Consider the following 14,519-nt stretch of genomic DNA (forward strand, 5'->3'; position numbering starts at 1 on the left):
CTTTCTCCTTTGCTACCATGGATCTCAACATTATGTGAGAACATTTCACAAACCTGAATGGGCATGCCATTAATTCAACAATTTTTTCACAGAAATCAGGAAACCAGAAGTATAGACCAAAAGCTTACTCTTTTAAAAGGAATACAAACTTTGCTATAGCTCCTTTCTCTTTTGCGCCCAACTTCTCAATTATAACATTGTCTTACTTGCAGTACAATAAAATTCCAGCCTTTATGACAGAAGAGATGGGTTTTTTTGATCAATAGAATTCAGCAGCCGAAGCATTAGTGTTTGGGGTGTTTTTTTTTTTTTTTCCCCTTTCTGGAAAGCATTTGTAGCCACAGGCTCAAAGGAGGAAGAAAGGGAGAGGGATTAACTCTCTGCAAGAAGGTCAAAAACATAATTTACAAGTGAGGCAAGAGGAGCAGCTGTATCTGTTGGCCCAATCAAGACTACCAGCTGGAGAATTTACCAGCAATATGAAAACCACGTCCACCAGATGTCAAGCAATGCAACTAGAGGCCAAACATCTTTGGGCTCAATGCAGGACTCGCCACTCTCTTTAGTACCCATATTTCATGTTAAATATTAAGGTGTCTTCCAAAGGCCACCAGCAGGGTAACTAGAACATTTCCGCACAAGGGACTTAATAACATGATGGTACCCCCATCAGACTGGCTTCAACACTAAAGTCCACCTCATATATGTTCTTTTGTTAAAAAAACAATTTTAGCTCAGAGCCAATATGTAAGGGGTGAGAAAAACTTATATGGCTGCAATCCATTACTGTGGCTTCTCAGGCTTATTTTATATTTGGGAATGGCTTTGTCATCAGGAAGAAAACAATGTTCTGAAAATACTTTTTTGAATAACCATTTTCCACTCATTCTTTAAGCCTGTGCTGTTCAACAGTAGCCATTTCACCACATGGGGCTATCTAAATTAAAAATAAGTATTTTAAATTAAATTTAAACTAATTTAAAATTCTGTTCCTCGTGCAAACTAGCCATATTTCAGGTGCTCAATAGCCACATGTGACTAGTAGCTAACCTACTGGACGACAACAACAACAACAACAACAACAACAACAACAACAACAACAAAAAATATATATATATATATATATAAAACATTTCAGTCATCACAGAAAATTCTATTAGGCAATGTTACTCTAAACTCAAAAATCATCTTTTTAAAATTTTTTTTTATTTTATTTTTTAAGAGAGAGAGAGAACAAGTGTGGGGGGGTGAGGAGCAGAGGGAGAAGGGGAGAATCTTAAGCAGCCTCCATGCCCAGCACAGAGCCCAATACAGGGCTTGAACTCACAAACCTGAGTTCATGATCTGAGCTGAAATCAACAGTTGGATGCTTAAGAGACTGAGCCACCCAAGCATCCCTCAAAAGTCACCTTTAAAACAAGAAACTATAATTTCCGGGGCACCTGGGTGGCTCAGTGGGTTAAGCCTCTGCCTTCGACTCAGGTCATGATCTCAGAGTCCTGGGATCGAGCCCTGCGTCAGGCTCTCTGCTCAGCAGGGAGCCTGTTTCCCCCCCACCTCTCTCTGCCTGTTGCTCTGCCTACTTGTGATCTCTCTCTCTCTGTCAAATAAATAAATTTTTTAAAAATCTTAAAAAAAGAACTATACTTTCCTTCTGTATATACTATGAAATAAAGCAATTTCTGTGCATTTTCTTATGAAATAAGTCTACTGATACAATACGAATATTGTATTAGGTGAGGGTAAGACAAAGAGGAGGAGAACTCAATAATATTGTATTGTATATTGTATGCTGTACTCACAAAAGCCTTGTGATGCTACTGGCTTGCTGGATAATATAGAGAGGCCAGACTGGGTGGGTTAGTTTAATGACAAATAAGTAAGTGATAAACTGACATATATCCTTAATTTGTTAATGATTCAATCTATATCAGACATTGATATTAGAAGTTTCCTTACTTATATCTCCAAATGTGCAACAAAAATTATGTCCTTTAAAAAAGACGCTGCCCACTTCATAGCTTTGCAATTAAGGTATTTTAATACCAACTAAATATCATATGCCATATGTGTTTCTAAAAAATTTATGAAGAAGAACATCAGGCCAGTATAAATACTAAAATCCATAAATTATATTTCTTATATAGACTCACCCATCATGGATGCAGGGAAACCAAGCAAAGCATGAGTAGCTGTGTATGTCTGTGTGATTGTTGTGACTCAGTGAGGGATGCATGCCACAGGCATGTGTCACACAGGGCACAGACCTTTGACTCTGCTCACAAGGACACTGAGCCATGGCACGCCAGGACACACCAGAACACTAGACAAGTCACGTGCAAGCACCTCGGCCACCTCCACCCTGGCACATGCAGAGTGCTATCTAGGCACTCAGCTTTCTTTACCTGTTTCCTTAATCTATTCCAACACTCCCTGCAAAATCACTTAGCTCTGTCAGCCCATCAGCTCTACTCCATTTTCTCTTCCCAATCCCCAGTTTCCTCTTTTCTAGTTATTTACAGTTGATGAGGAAGAACAAGATGAAAATAAAGGGGTTGGGGGGGGGTAGTATTTCCTAATCTCTCCTGCTCTGTCATCAAAAGCTAAAAAGATCTGCTGTTTTTTCTTTGGGATCATTAACCGTATTTAATCAGATTCTCATAAAGATCACAGGGCTACTGCCTAACAGAGGCTGAAAAAAAAATACATTTTTATCAACTTAACTGGTTAGAGGTTCATGCAACAGCTACAAGGTTTTCAGGTTATGCCCCAGTTTTCCCACTTACCTTGGCTTTCCCATCCTGGGCTGACATATATCCAACACACATGCTCTCTGTCGTGTGGCTCCACAAAAATTCCACTGCCGTGGAAGAGAACACAAATAGGCACATTCAGATCACAGATGGAAAATAAATCTTTGCTTTTTAATAGAACAGTTAAAGATAGCTTTATATTTTAACACAGTTCCCTACTTTCCATTTGGTCCTTCATAAATGTCAAGATGATTTAGTACTCAAAACTGTGTAATGCCATTTACTGTGAAATGAAAAATGTATTTCTTTCTTGTCAAAACTTATGATTATTACATGTAAAATAAATGCTCTTCTGTTTGAAACTTGTAGCCTAAAATTAACACATGCACTACATACTCATACATACAATACACAATGATTTAGCACATGTAATATTCCATAACGTAGTTTCCATAGTTTCCTTTCACACACACACACACACACAGACACACACACACACACACAGTCTTGGTTTCTAACTACCATTCTCCATAAAAAGGAACCAGGATTCCTCGGAGAATATTCATTCCAGGGCTGAGGCAGAGAAATTATAAAATGAATCTGGAACATCTTACTGTGCCAGAAAGTAAGGAACTGCTCAAAGAATGGTGACAACTTATCAAAATGACCCAGACATCAGCCCGAAGGGGTTCCCACTGGCTAAATCAGAGTCAAACTAAGTGTCAAAATAAATAATGACAGTAATGCATTTTCACCACCAAATAAAATAAGAAGCATTGAGACTATACTAATGCAAATAAATAAATGAATAAACAAATGAGGGAGAAGAGAAAGCTCTTCCTTATGACAGAATGCCAACTAATAAACAGAAGAAATAACAGAGTTAGAAAACCATCATAACTGCTAAAACTAGTGGGTGACAATTTGAAGAGGAGAAAGCTATTTACATAGTCTCAAAGTATCTCCATAAAGTTCTTACTAAGTGTAACGAGGAGAAGTATAAGTTCACTGTGGAGAAACCAATGAAGCCACCTTAATCAAATGATGGAAACTCACCTCACCTATTAAGGGAAAATCAACACCGTGTGCCTCCTGATAAGATACTGTGGGACACACCACTTCTGTTGTACTTCTGCCAAAACTGCAGAACCCAGACTGCATGAGGAAACACCACACAAATCTCACACAGGAACGCTACTAAATAACTGGTTTGAACTCTTCAAAAATGTCAAAGTCAAAATATACAAAGGACTTGAGAAACTGTTTCCATTTAAAGGAGATATGACAACTAAATGCAATTTGTTATCCTACATTGATCTGGGTGTGGTGTCATAGGAACACTATAGAGACAACTGATGAAATTTAAGAAGGGACTATCGATTAGAAAATAATGCTGCATCAATATTAAATTTTATGATTTTGATAACTATACTGTGATTATTTAGAGGAATGGCCTGTCCATAAGAAATATACACTGAATTATTAGGAGGAAAGATAGCAAACATCCATCTTGACTTCAAATAGTTCAGAAAAAGCATGCACATGTTTTAGTGTATGAGTGTGGGTAGGCAGGTGGGTGGGTGGGTCGGTGTGGGTGTAGGAGGAAGACAGGAGAAGGAAGGAGTGAAGATGGAAAAACAAATGGGGGAAAAAGAAAAGAATGTGTGAATCTGGGTAAAGGAACAGTAGATGTTCCTTGTACTGTTCTTGTAACTTTTCTGTAAGTTTAAAATTATACCTAAATAAAAAGTTACAAAAAGAAAAATCCACATACAGAGATACACACAAAACCCTGTTACCTTCAAGTAAGTACTTTCAAAATTCTATGGTTTTTTTCTAAACCAGAGAGGGAGACAGACCATAAGAGACTCTTAATCTCAGGAAACAAACTGAGGGTTGATGAGGTGGAGTGGGGCTGGGAGGGATGGAGTGGCTGGGTGATGGACACTGGGGAGGGTCTATGCTACAGTGAGTGCTGTGAATTGTGTAAGACTGATGAATCACAGACCTGTACCGTGAAACAAATAATTCATTATATGTTAATAAAATAAAATTAAAAAACAAAACAAAAAATTCTATGGTTTTTTTAAAAAGGCATTTTTTTAAGTTTTGACATACTTCTCCAACAAAAATTTCAAAACTCCCAGATAATAAAATTGCATTGCTCAACATTAAACCTTCTGGGTTCCAGGCCATCCATCTGTTTATATCTCTGAGCTAATTAAGCCTGAAGACAAGTGTTTGAGTTGAGACACAACTGTGGGATCAGTGATCCTAGACTCTAAAGGCTTTGCCAGACATGTGGGGAAGAAAGAAGCAGTAACGGGCAAAAGTGAGTTCCTCAGATACATGGCTCATTCCCTCATCATTAATTAATTATCAAACCTGCCAACCTACTCAACAGACGCTCCACTGAAGAGTGCAGGAAAACAGTGTCACGCAATGAAGCAAGTTCTCTTCAACAGATGTTTTTTCTTCCTCACACATCTGCTTTGAACTTCAAAAATCCTGAAGTCCAGAGCAAGGTCTGGGATATTCTAAATTGCCTAATAGAGCAAAGGCATTCAAGTCTTACTGAAATTCCTTAGAGTAGTGACAAAGCAATTGTATTTAAATATAAAGTTAAGGGATTTCTAAAATTGTGACTTCTCCTTATGCCCCAAATGTTAAGGTGGCTCAGGAATTAGCCATGGAAAGAAAAACACATGGAAATATAGTTGATCTAATTATGAAAGTAAAGGATAATAACATTACACTTTATTTTTTAAGACACAATTGTGCTTATTTTAAATGCATTACTCCCTCTAAAAATGTGGCCTACTTTAAGGAAATGTAATATATAAAAAAAAATTAGAATTATGAAACAGGATAAATTGGGTACAGTGGCTGACTTCATTAAATAATTGTTTTTATATTGAAGGGTTTCCAGTGAAGTTTCTAGACATAGCTTAGGAGTTTTTAAAGAAAGTAACTCAGTGTCTAGAAATTCAATCTTCATTTATTCTTTTCACAGTTATTGCCAAAAAATGTATTTTTGCAATGTGCTTTGTACTGACACACTATTTTTAATACCTACAATTCAAATACTTATGTATGAGTTAGAAGTTCAGGCTAACCTGAGAAACTCAACAGAAATAATTTGCAATTTATATGATAGAATGCTTCTGAAAAGGAATCCTGTTTATTGAAGTGTATGTTTTAACTCAAGTTAATTTAACAAAATATTTCTTGGTCAAAGGCTTTAGAGAAACAGGAGAGAGATGAACTAACATTGAGAATCCATCATAAGCCAGGCACTGTCTTTTGTAATAGAACACAGTAAAGCCTGAATGGGGAATCTGAGGCTAAGAGCAGGTAAGTAACATGGCTTAGGTCATTTTAGTAAGTGCACAAACTACAATTCAAACAGGACTTTTGAATTCCAGAACCTGGTGACCTTCCATTGTTCTATTGCTTTAAAATTTACACAGCTTAGAAAGATTCATAATTAGTGTTACTGAGAGGATTAAATTCATTAAAAACACCAAAGGACCAACAAAACATCAAATACAACAGAACTATTAGATATCATTTAAGAAGAGCTTTTATTTTTTTAGATTTTTTTAAAATTTTTATTTTTATTTAAAATTAGTTAACATACAGTGCAATATTGGTTTCTGGAGTAGAATTCAGTGATTCATCACTTACGTACAACAACCAGTGCTCATCACAACAAGTGCCCTCTTTAATACTCATCACCCATGTAGCCCATCACCCACCCACATCCCTTCATCAACCCTGTTTGTTCTTAACAATAGAGTTTGTTCTCTATTGTTAAGAGTCTCCTATAGTTGGTTTCTCTCTCTCCTATTTCCCCCCTCCTTCCCATATGTTCATCTGTTTTGTTTCTTAAATATCACATATGAGAAGAATCATATGGTATTCGTCTTTCTCTGAATGACTTATTTCACTTGGCGTAATACACTCTAGTTCCATCCACGTCATTGAAATAACAAGACTTCATTCTTTACCACCTCTTCTTTATCCATTCATAAATCAATGGACATTTGGACTCTCTTCATGGCTAGGCTATTGTTGATAATGCTGCCATAAACATCAGGGTGCATGTATCCCTCTGAATCTGTATTTTTCTATCCTTTGGGTAAATACCTAGCAGTGCAATTGCTGGACTGTAGGGTAGTTCTATTTTCTATTTTTTGAGGAACCTCCATAATGTTCTCCAGAGTGGCTGCACCAGTTTGCGTTCCCATCAACAATGCAAGGGAGTTCCTCTTTCTCCACATTCTTGTCAACATTTGTTTATGTGTTGTTAATTTTTGCCATTCTGACAGGTGTGAGGTTGTATCTTATTGTGGTTTTAGTATATGTGCTGCCGAAGCGAGCACCTTATTGTGGTTTTGATTTGTATTTCCCTGATGAGTGATATTGAGCATCTTTTTATGTCTCTGTTAGCCAACTGGGTATCTTCTTTGGAAAAGTGTCTATTCATGTCTTCTGCACATTTCTTTACTGGGTTATTTGTTCTTTGGGTGTTGAATTTGATAAGTTTTTTATAGATTTTGGATACTAACCCTTAAAACCATAACAAAACTCAGAGTCTACTAAAGACAAATCAATACATTTGACTATATTAAAAATGTTTATGGTATTTTCTTTTGCCATATGGGGAAAAAAAGGTCAAGAGATAAACGACAAACTAGGGATAATATCTGCAATTTGTAGCATAGAAGAAGGGCTAATTTTCTTCATATCTGAAGATTTGTCACAAATCAGTAAAAAAAAAAAGACAAAAAGAGAAAACTAAAAGGAGTATGACTAGTTCTAAAACATGAAAAGATGTTCTACATTTCTCATACTAAGAGAAATGCAAGTTAAAACCACAAAATATCATTATCCAACTATCAGGTTATCAGATAGCAAAAGTTTGAAACAATATTTTTAGCTGGGGGTGGAGAAAAATCACTCTCACTTACTAATTATAGAGGCATGGCCATTTGAAAATATATCCTTGAAATTTGCGGTAGTTATGTTCTATAAGGTTGCCATGAAAACTGAATTAGTAAACACTGAGCCACTGCTCCTAAGGGAAATACAGGGTTAGGTTCCTACAAGCCTCTGGTCATAACCATTTTCAATCAATAAGTAACCTTATGTTATGTGTTTCTGTATAAGATATCTTATTTAATACATTTTTCTTATAAGCAATTAATTACACATAATCTTTCTTTATAACACAACACTAACAAAGAAGAGTTTAACATTTTCCTGACCCTGGATAACCTGCTCATGAATTTCTTTGGTTTTCAGCCTCACAATAATGTTGTCCCCTATGCTCTGCTTATTTGTCATTACTTCATGAATCCACAAGTTGAGCTACTTTTCCAGCTTTTCCATGGCTTCATCATGCACCACAGATGTTACTTTAGCAGTTTCTGGAGCAGCCTCACATACAATTCAATGAATTTCCTCCTCCTTTTTCTGGATGTACAATATTGTTGATTCATTAACTTTGAACTCATGACTAACAGCATTGTAACTCTTGCCTGAATGAAGCCTATAGAACACACACTTTCTCCACAAGATAGAACAATCTCCTTGCACAAAGAAACACTAGGCAACACTTCAGCACTGTTCTTGGGGACCACTTTATTTTATTTTTAAAATTTTACTAAGATTTTAATTCCAGTATGGTTAACATATGGTGTTATATTAGTTTCACGTGTATAATATAATGATTCAACAATTCTATACATTACTCAGTGCTAATCATGAAAAGTGTTCTTTAATCCCCATCACCAATTTCACCCATACCCCCACCAATCTCCCTTCTGGGAACCATCAGTTTGTTCTCTATAATTAAGAGTCTGTTTCTTGATTTGTCTTTCTCTCTCTCTCTTCCCTTCTGTTTTTATTATTTCTTAAATTCAAAATATGACTGCAATCATATGGTATTTATCTTTCCCTAACTGACTTATTTCACTTAGCGTTATACCCTCTAGCTCCATTCATGTTGCTGAAAATGGCAAAATTCAATCTTTTACAGCTGAATAATATTCTATTATACATATAGACCACATCTTCTTTATCCATTCACCTATTGATGGATATTTGGAATGCTTCCATAATTTGGCCATTGTAAATAATGCTGCAATAAACGTAGTGGTGAATGTATTCCTCTGTACTAGTGTTTTTGCATTTTTAACACTAGTACTGTAAATGCTGGATTATAGGGTAGTTTTCTTTTTAACTTTTTGAGGACCCCTCCCATACCTTCTTCCATAGTGATTGAACCTTTTTGCCTTCCCACCAACAGTGAGGGGGTTCCTTTATCTCCATATCTTTGCCAACACTTGTATGGATTTTAGCCATTCTGACAGGTGTGAGGTGATATCTTATTGTAGTTTTTATCTTCATTCCTCTGATGATGATGAGTGATGTTGAGCATCTTCTTGTATGTCTATTAGCCATTTATATATTTTCTTTGGAGAAATATCAATTCATGTCTTCTGCCCATTTTTTAATTGGGTTATTTTTGAGGTGTTGAGTTTTATACATTCTTTATGTATTTTGGATACTAACCCTTTATCAGGTATATCATTTGCAAATATCTTTTCCCATTTTGCAGGCTGTCTTTTAGTTTTGCTGATTGTTTCCTTCACTATGCAGAAGCTTTTATTTTGATGTAGTCCCAACAGTTTTTTGTTTTTGTTTTTGTTTTTTTTTTTGCTTTTACTTCCCTTCTCTCAAGGGACATCTAAAAAGAAGCTGCTATAGCCAATGTCGAAGAAGTTACTGCCTGTGTTCTCGTCTAGGATTTTTATGGTTGAAAGTCTCGCATTTAGGTCTTTAATCCATTTTGAATTTATTTTTGTGTGTCCAGTTTTATTCTTTTGCATGTTGCTGTCCAGTTTTCCCAGTACCATTTATTGAAGACAGTGTCTTTTTTCCCATTAGACATTCTTTCCTGCTTTGTGGAAGATTAATTGACCATATAGTTGTGGGTTCATTTCTTGATTTTCTATTCTATTTCCCTGATCTATGTGTCTATTTTTGTGCCAGTCCCATACTGTCTTGACCTCTACAGCTTTGTAGTATAACTTCAGATTTGGAATTGTGATACCTCCAGCTTAGTCTTTCTTTTTCAAGATTGTTTTGGCCATTTGGGGTCTTTTGTGGTTCCATATAAATCTTAGAATTGCTTGTTCTGGTCTTGTGAAAAATGCTGTGGATATTTTGATAAGGACTGCATTAAATCCGTAGGTTGCTTTGGGTAGTGTGGATACTTTAACAATATTTATTCTTCCAGTCCATAAGCATGAAATGTCTTTCCATCTGTGTCTTTGGTTTCTTTCATCAGTGTTTTATAGTTTTCAGAGTACAGGTTTTTTACCTCTGTGATTAATTTATTCCTGGATACTTTATTATTTTTGGTACAACTGTAAATGGGATTGCTTTCATAATTTCTCCTTCTATTTCTTCATTATTATGTATAGAAATGCAACAGATTCCTATACAATGATTTTATATCCTGTGACCTTACTGAATTCACTTATCACTTCTAGTAGTTTTTTGGAGGTTTTTTGTTTTTTTTTTTCCTGTGTATAGTATCATGTCATCTGCAAACAGTGAAAGTTTTACTTCTTCCTTACCATTTTGGATGCTTTTTATTCCATCCTCTTGTCTGACTGATGTGGCCAGAACTTCCAATATTATGTTAAATAAATATGGTAAGAGTGGATATCCTTATCTTACTCCTTACCTTAGGAGAAAGCTTTCAGTTTTTCATCACTGATTATTATGTTAGCTGTGGGTTTTTCATTTATGGCCTTTATTATGGTGAGATATATTCCCTCTAAACCTACGTTATTGAGGGTTTGTTTTTTTTTTTTTTAAATCATGAATGAATGTTGTACTTTGTCAAATGCTTTGTTTGCATCTACTGAAATGATCATATGGCTTTTATCCTTTTTCTTGTTGATATGATGAATCATACTGATGTAAATACTGAATCACACCTACATCCTAGGAATAAATTCCATGTGATCACAGTGAATGATTTTTTTTAATGTATTGTTGGATTCAGCTTACTAGTATTTTGTTGAGGATTTTTGCATCTATGTTCATCAGAGATATTGGTCTGTAGTTCTCTTTTCTTGTTGTGTTTTTGTCTGGTTTTAGTATTGGCTAATGTAGGCCTCACAGAATGAATTTGGAAGTTTTCCTTCCTTTTCCATTTTTTGGAATAGTTTCAGAAGAAAAGGTATTAATGCTTCTTTAAATGCTCAGTAGAATTCACCTGTGAAGCCATCTGGTCCCGGACTTTAGTTTGTTGGAAGGTTTTTTATTACTGATTCAATTTCTTTGCTGATAATCGACCTGTTCCAATTTTCTATTTCTTCCTGAAAGTTTGGTTTCTATTTCTTCCTGGTAGTTTATATGTTTCCAGGAATTTATCCATTTCTTCCAGGTTGTCCAGTTCGTTCACATATAATTTTTCATAATATTCTCTTAGAATCCTTTGTATTTCTATGGTGTTATTTGTTACTTCTCTTTCATTTCTGATTTTGTATGAGTTCTCTCTCTTTTTTTTTTTTTTTTTTTTTTTGTCGTTTCATTTTTGTTTTTGTTTTTAAAGTAGGCTCCACACCCAGCATGGAGTCCAATGTGGGGCCTGAACTCGTGACTCTGAGGTCAAGACCTGAGTTCAGATCAAGAGTTGGATGCTCAACTAACTGAGCCACCAAGGCATCCTCTCTCTCCTTTTGATGAGTCTGGCTAATGATTATCAATTTTGTTGATCTTTTCAAAGAACCAGCTCCTGCTTTCACCAATCTGTTCTAATGTTATCATCATTGTTGTTTTTAGTTTATATTTCATTTATTTCTGCTCTAATATTTATTATTTATTTCATTCTATGGGTTTGGGATTTCATTTATTCTTCTTTTTCCAGCTTCTTTAGGCATAAGGTTAGGCTGTTTATTTGAGATTCTTCCTGCTTCTTGAGGTAGGCCTGTATTGCTATTAACCTTTCCTCTTAAAACAGCTTTTGCTGCATCCCAAACATTTCACACTGTCGTGTTTTCATTTTAATTTGTTTCCATGTATTTTTTTTTTCATTTCCTCTGTGATTTCTTGGTTGACCCATTCATTGTTTAGTACCATGTTATTTAACCTCCACGTTTGTTCTCTTTCCAGATTTTTTTCTTGTGGTTGATTTCTAGTTTCATAGCATTGTGGTGAGGAGAAATGCATGGAATGACTTCAATCTCTTTGAACATGTTGAGATTTGTTTTGTGGGCTAACATGTGATCTATTCTGGAGAATGTTTCATGAGCACTTGAAAACAATGTGTATTCTGCTGTTTTAGGATGGAATGTTCTGAATTTATCTGTTAAATCTGTCCGGTCCAGTGTGTCATTCAAAGCCACTGTTTCCTTGTTGATTTTCTGTTTGGATGGTGTTCTGTTTGGATAGATGTCCACTGATGTAATTGGACAGATGTTTGGACTAATGTCCATTGATTAGTTCCTTTATGTTTGTTATTAACTGCTTAAAGTATTTGGGTGCTCCCATGAGGTTACATATTTACAATTGTTGTATCTTCTTGTTGGATTGTGCCTTTAATGATTATATAGTATCTGTCTCTTGTTTTAAAGTCTATTTGGCCCAGGGGTGCCTGGGTGGCTCAGTCGGTTAAATGTCTAACTCTTGATTTCAGCTCAGGTCATGATCTTGGAGTCATGGGATTAAGCCCCACATTGGGCTCCAAGCTGGGTGTGGAGTGAGTTTGGGATTCTCTCTTGCTCTCTCCTTCTGCCCCTCTCCCCTGTCAGTGCAGTCTCTTCTCTCTCTTTAAAAAAAAACCAAAAAACAAAAACTCTACTCTGTCTTATAGAACTATTGCTACCCTGGCTTTCTTTTCACATCCATTTGCATGTGGTAGAGGTTTCTCCATCCCTTCACTTTCAATCTATATGTGCCTTTAGGTCTGAAATGATTCTCTTGTAGGCAGCATATAGATGGGCCTTCTTTTTTTTTTTTTAATCCATTCCATCACCCTATGTCTTTTGATTGGTGTGTTTAGTCCATTTACATTCAAAGTAATTATTGTTAGGTATGCATTTGTTGCCATTTTGCTACTTGTTTTTTTATGGTTGTTTTTGTAGCTTTTCTCTGTTCTTCTCTTGCTCTCTTCTCTTGCAGTTAGTTGGCTTTCTTTAGTGATATACTTGGATTCCTTTCTCTTTAGTTTTTGCAAATCTATTACTGGTTTTCGATTTTTGATTACCTTTTGGTTTGTATATAACATTTTCTGCATATTGGAGTCTATATTAAGTTGATGGTCACTTAAGTTTGAACTCATTTTTTACTCCTCTCCTCCCCCACATTTTAGGTATATGGTGTCATACTTACATCCTTTTATTTTGTGATTCCCCTGACTGATTTTTATAGATATACTTACTTTTACCACTTTTGTGCCTCCTACTTTTCTTACTCGTTTATGGTCTTTACTTTCAACTCAAAGAATCCCCTTTAACATTTCTTGTAGGGCTGGTTGAGTTGTCATGAACTCCTTTAACTTTTGTTTGTCTGGGAAACTCCTTATCTCTCCTTATATTCTGAATGCCAGCCTTGCTGGAGAGTATTCTTGGCTGTAGACTGTTTCCTTTCAGCACTTTGAATATATAGCTACTCCTTTCTGGCCTGTAAAGCTTCTGTTGGAAAATCAGCTGATAGCCTCAACGGAGGTTTCCCTTGTTTGTAACTGCTTTCTTCTCTCCTGCTGCTTTTAAAACTCTCACTTTATCATTACTTTTTGCCATCTTAATTACAATATGTCTTGGTGTGGACCTCCCTGGGTTGATCTTGTTGCAGGGGGGGGCGGGGGGAATCTCTGTATGTCCTGGACCTGGATTTCTGTTTCCTTCCCTAGATTCAGGAACTTTTCAGCTATTATTTCTTCAAGTAAATTTTCTGTTCCATCTTCTTTCTCTTCTTCTGGGATTCCAATAACATGAATGTTATTATACTTGATGGTGTTGCTGAGCTGCTTCAGGGCCATTTTAAACAGTGAAGTCATCAGCAAAGGTACAAAAATGTGAAAAACATGGCATTAAACAGGTTACAAAGAGCTTCTTTACAGTTATGAGAGTTGAGACATGAAGGCAGAGTATCACCTTATTCACCTCAGCTGGGAATGTGCATGTCGGGTGACAAATTCTTCACCACTCTGCAGGCACCAACAAATGACTGTGAAAGTATCAGGAGTACTGATTATGAAATTACAAATAAGTTTCAGCAAGTAGGAAAATCAGCAAATATGAAATCTGCAAATGTTGAGGACTGACTGTAGTTATTAAAATGATAAACTCTTTCACCTAGTAATTCTTCTTCTAGGTAATTATTCTATAGATATGCTTTTATATGTATGAAATAACATATTTACAAAGATACTCACTGAAGTAGTTTTAATTAGGAAGAAACTGGAAATAGCTCAGTTGCCTATTGGTGGGAGTATATATAAATAACTATGGTACTCAACATAGTGGAATACCATGGAACAATTAAAAACAAAGGAAAAAGCTCTACATGGAAGATATGGAACCATCTACATTGAGTATTTTTCCGACTTTTTGTCCATGAATCACAATATAACAAAAACAAAATTAAAAAGTCCCACATGTTGTCACTTAGTACATGTATTTCTTTATAAATGAAATTTCACAAAATAATACGTACCCTTTTACTTACCATGCATTGGTTTAT

General features: G+C 35.7%; 1 protein-coding gene across 2 annotated transcripts in view; it reads right to left on the reverse strand.

The window, feature by feature from the left end:
• Positions 1-14,519, reverse strand: part of LOC111141831 (taspase 1) — a 271,125-nt gene that overhangs the window by 33,730 nt on the left and 222,876 nt on the right. For both annotated transcript variants that reach the window (XM_022494662.1, XM_022494663.1), the window contains one exon: positions 2,787-2,860. In XM_022494662.1, coding sequence (XP_022350370.1) covers positions 2,787-2,860 — 74 coding nt within the window. The remainder of the gene's footprint in view (positions 1-2,786; positions 2,861-14,519) is intronic.

Source organism: Enhydra lutris, unplaced genomic scaffold (genome assembly GCF_002288905.1).
Source record: "Enhydra lutris kenyoni isolate GAN:26980312 unplaced genomic scaffold, ASM228890v2 scaffoldscaffold6, whole genome shotgun sequence".
Taxonomy (NCBI): Eukaryota; Metazoa; Chordata; class Mammalia; order Carnivora; family Mustelidae; genus Enhydra; species Enhydra lutris.